This window comes from Montipora capricornis, chromosome 8, assembly GCF_036669925.1.
Source record: "Montipora capricornis isolate CH-2021 chromosome 8, ASM3666992v2, whole genome shotgun sequence".
NCBI classification, from domain to species: Eukaryota; Metazoa; Cnidaria; class Anthozoa; order Scleractinia; family Acroporidae; genus Montipora; species Montipora capricornis.
In genome coordinates, this window is record NC_090890.1 from 22916227 (window position 1) to 22921226 (window position 5000).

At 44.3% G+C, this 5000-nt stretch overlaps 1 protein-coding gene across 1 annotated transcript in view; it reads left to right on the plus strand.

Annotated features, from left to right (window-relative positions):
- LOC138013849 (uncharacterized) overlaps positions 1-1140 on the plus strand; it is a 1233-nt gene extending 93 nt beyond the window's left edge. The window contains exons 1-2 of the mRNA XM_068860898.1: positions 1-97; positions 188-1140. The exon at positions 1-97 is cut by the window's left edge and continues 93 nt beyond it. Coding sequence (XP_068716999.1) covers positions 1-97; positions 188-1140 — 1050 coding nt within the window. The remainder of the gene's footprint in view (positions 98-187) is intronic.
- Positions 1141-5000: the final 3860 nt, after the last annotated feature.

The following is a 5000-nucleotide window of genomic DNA, read 5'->3' on the forward strand; positions in this document are numbered from 1 at the left end:
GATAACTGCACTTCATCGGCGGCTGGTAGCTCTGCCGAAACGGATACGCAAAGAAACACGACAGAAGATTTCAAAGAACTTCTCGAAAAACAGAAGAGTTTGGAGCTTGAAAAAATGCTTCACTAAAGGCTGAAATAGAAGTTTTTTGAAACGTCAGAAGGGTCTTGCAGATTCTCGCGTTTTTCAGTTGCGAAATTTTACCTCGCCTTTTACACCGGCTTTCCTAACTTTGCTACATTTAATGCTGTATATGAATTTTTGAACCCTGGAACGAATGGGGACAACATTAGGTACTGCTCGTCAAACGAAAGAAGTGTCCCAAAGCGTTTTTATGACGAGAACAAAAATGAAACCGAGGACCCAGAGGAATGCACTCACAAAGGTAGAAAAAGGAGCTTAGAAGAAAGAGAGGAGTTTTTCCTTGTACTCTGCAGACTGAGAAGGGGATTCGCAGAAAAACATCTGGCTCACTTGTTTCATATCCCTCAGTCAACAGTGAGCAAGATATTCCTGTCCTGGATAAATTACTTGTATCTTAAATTTGGTCAGGTATCTATATGGGCAAATAAGGAGGTTGTTACAGCTACTATGCCAGACAGCTTTAAAGACAAGTACTCTTCCACCCGTGTAATAATCGATTGCACAGAGATTAGATGTCAGATGCCTTCCAGCCTTCTTTTGAATTCGAAACTGTTCAGCTCATATAAGAACCACGTAACTCTGAAAGGGTTAGTTGGAAGTCCTCCCATTGGAGCTATAACTTTTATCAGTCAACTATACAGTGGAAGTATTTCCGATCGCGAAATTGTTCAGAGAAGTGGTTTTCTGAAGTTAGAATTTGATAAAGGTGACATTGCGATGGCCGATAAAGGCTTTACAATTGAAGATCTCCTTCCACTGTGTGTGAACCTAAACATTCCACCTTTTCTAGGGTTGTATACCCAAATGACAGCACAAGATGTTATCAGGACCCAGGAAATTGCCTCGGTAAGAATACATATCGAACGAGCTATTAACAAAGTCAAGAACTTCCGCATTTGGGATAGTGTCGTAACTCTTAGTCTATTTGGGGTAGTAAACCAAATGTGGAGTGTCTGTGCCTTTTTGTGTAACATGCACGATCCTCTTATTTCCACGTAACATTAAGGCAAAGCAATAATGCCTTCTACAGAAAACAACACCATTTAATAAAAGCGCCAGACCCTAATGTTATGTCTCAGAAAGAGCACAGATTTGTTAAACTAGTGTTTCGACATCTTTGAGCGCCAGGAGCTAGTAAACTGTCATTTATCTTCGTACAGTCCTTGTGCTCAAGAACTAAGAATAAAGAAGCTAAATCTTACAAACGTTTTATCTTGAAAGACATCAAGGTTGATACTTTGTTTTAGACATATGTTTTATTGCTACAATTTAACAACAATGACATGCTTTTCTAATGTTTACAGAATTCTAAAGCGGCTGGCTCTATAAAGTGATTGAAATAGCAGTTCTTAAGGCATTCATTCAAAGTGTCCCAGAACTGAGGATCAAATGTGATCCTTTCTACACTCATGCCTTTGCTGGTGTAAATTACAAAATCACACCAGCTAGCCCCTGTAACAGCAAGTTGACCCTGTATTTGAAAGTAATATTGATGTCCCCTTTTCAGTCTTGGCAGCCATTTACATTTTCTGCAAAGAAACTTTCATCTGCACATGCATCTAAGGGACTTACATGAAACTTACCGAAGGGACATTTAACCTCTACTAGTCAAAAAGGCTTACTACAACAATGATCATTGCCATCTGGCAATGCTGCCAAAATTGGACAGGCCATACTCACAACAAGGCGACGTTTTAACACTGTAACTGGATTCCTAGCTGCAAACATATACTTTCCATATTCTTTCAAGGCTACAGGTTCATAGGTTTTCCCATGTTCTGTCTGCTTTGAAGTAAATGGCTTGGGATGAAGCAGATTGTTTACTAAAGAGGCATGATTTCTCTTCCTTTTTGCAATGGTGTGGAAATTAGAAGCTGTAAACCGAAATTTCCTTTCTGTAGGATTAGGCATTGCATGCTGGGATCGATAGGTCGGCCATCTTGAATAAACCTCGTGCTAGTTTGCGTTACGTGATCGAAGTCTCCTTTCTTCTTCGCCCGATACTATATGGTGGCAGCGGTCTTGACCCCTCCAACGCCGTAAAACAGAATGGCAGACCAACCCGGGGATGCTCCTGCAGTTGAAAATCAGCCTCCACCCGTTAATCCGCCTATACAGCCTGTAAACTCTCTCCCGCTCCCGAGCAAGTTCCAAGGAGCAAACAACCCGAACCAAGCAGACATGTGGCCCAAATGGCTTCGACATTTTGAGCGCTATCGGATCGCTTCTGGCCTTCAAAACAAATCAAACCAGGAACAGGTTGGAACATTTCTTTATGCAATGGGAGGATTGTGCGGATGACATCGTCAAAACGTTAAGCATAAACGAAGCAATCGCTTCCTTCGACGACGTCAAAACTGCCCTAAATGGCTATTTAGCAGCTCGCCGCAATATTATCGTCGAACGAGCTCGGTTCAATCGACGAAGACAAAACCCCGGTGAATCCGTGGACACCTTTATTCAAGATTTATACCGCCTCGCCGAAAATTGTGATTACGGAATTCTGAAAGATGAACTTATAAGAGACAGAATTATTGTTGGAGTCCTAGATGATACACTGTCCGACCGCCTACAAGCTAAATCTGACCTCACTCTCACGGACGCTGCTCGCATAAGCCGACAAGCCGAAACAAGAAAACAAAATCGAACCATTGTCCGTGGGGTAGAAACTCAAAATGAAGTTGATTACGTCAGTCAGCCACGCTCTCACAACAAACAACAAGCCACAAACAACCCACCTGCTCGTAACCGAAACGAAGGATACATAAAAGAGCCCTCCAAGAATGACCGTCCCTGTTTTCGGTGTGGACGCCAGAGCCACGACAGGAGGTATTGGCCAGCTAAAGACACTATTTGTAACAACTGCAACAAGAAGGGACATTTTCAGTCTGTCTCAGCAAGAAACCTTATCCGAGAAAGGTACATGCAGTAGAAGAACAAGAGGAGAAAGACATACACTTCCTCGGTGAGTCTGGTGGTGAGAAGAACTATTGGTCTGCACAAATAGGAGTGAACGGTGTAACAACGCGCTTCAAGCTTGACACGGGGGCAGCAGTGACTGTCCTTAGCGATGATGTCCAGTGGCTACAAGATTTTGAATTAACCAAGACATCCAAGGTTCTATGCGGTCCTGGAAACACTCGACTGCCTGTGAAAGGTCTGTTCTATGCAATTCTTAAGTACAGACAATCAAACTTAACTGAGCCTATATATGTGGTGTATAATCAGAAGAGTTCGTTACTCAGCAGGAGAGCTTGTGTCGAACTAGGACTTATAAGACGTGTTGACAAAGATGTCGAAGAGGTGACCACGGGGCCAACAGATTTCAAAGCCGAATTTCCAGCACTCTTCAGCGGACTGGGAAAGCTTAAGACTGAATGCCACATAACTCTTCGCCCTGATGCTAAGCCTTTCTGTCTCTACAATCCCAGAAAGATCCCCCATCCACTGATTCCAGAGGTAAAAAGTCAAATAGAAAGAATGCTTCTGCAAGGAGTGATCTCGCCTGTAACAGAGCCAACTGAATGGAGTGCAGGTATCGTCCCTGTCCTTAAACCAAATGGCAGTGTGCGTATCTGTGTTGACCTGACTCACCTTAACAAAGCAGTCCAGCGTGAGATTCACTCAATACCTTCAGTGGATGAGAACCTTGCTAAACTGGGAGACAGTAAGATGTTCTCCAAACTTGACGCCAACAGTGGGTTTTGTCAGATTCCCTTGGATGCCTTATCAAAACTGCTTACAACCTTTGTCACCCCATTTGGACGCTTTTGTTTCAACAGACTCCCATTTGGTATCAGCTCCGCCCCAGAGATCTTCCAACGCACTATGTTCAAGATACTTGAGGGCTTGGAAGGGACCCTCTGTCAAATGAACGATGTTCTCATTCACGGGGTAGACCAGTCGGAACATGATGGACGCGTACGAGCTGTTCTCCACCGCTTACAAGAAGCTGGGTTGACCCTTAATGACAAATGTGAGTTTTCACGATCATATCATTCATCAGATTTCTCGCTCATATCATTGATAGCTCTGGACTCCACGCGGACCCACAGAAGACCACTGCTGAGACCCAATTCCCAGTCCCTTCAGATGTCTCGGGGATACAGCGATTCATGGGAATGGTCAACCACCTTGGAAAATTTATTCCCAACCTGGCTGACCTCAGTGACCCCCTTCGTCAATTATTACGCAAAGACAGTGTTTGGGTTTGGGCTGACCCTCAGCAAAAAGCCTTTGAGCAGATCAAGCAAGCGTTAGTGTCACCGACATTCCTAGCTCATTACAATCCAAACCGTCCAACGATCATTTCAGTGGATGCTTCCAACACAGGAATTGGTGCGGTCTTATTTCAAGTTCAGGATGACAGAGAGCGCCGCCCGGTGTGTTACGCGTCAAGATCTCTCAGTGACACAGAGAAACGTTATGCTGTAATTGAAAAGGAAGCCCTCGCGACAACATGGGCTAGTGAGAGGTTCTCTGATTATGTGCTCGGCATCCCTTTCCCCCTGGAAACAGACCACAAACCGCTTACTGTACTCCTGAATTCATCAGAGCTCTCAAAGATGCTTCCCCGTATCCTGCAATTCCGCCTGAGACTTATGAGATACAGCTATCAAGTTCAATATGTGCCAGGAAAACATCCAGTTACCGCAGATACACTCTCACGTGCTCCTGCTGGCCTACCAGGGATAGAAGATAAGCTGCTTGTCGAAGAAGTAGAGGCCTTTTCAACTCAGACCACTTCCTATCTCCCAGCCACGCCCAACCGACTACAGCAGATAAGGGATGCGTAGAAGAAAGATGAAGAATGCTCCCTTTTAAGAGCGTATTGCCTTCACGGATGGCCCCCTTACTTG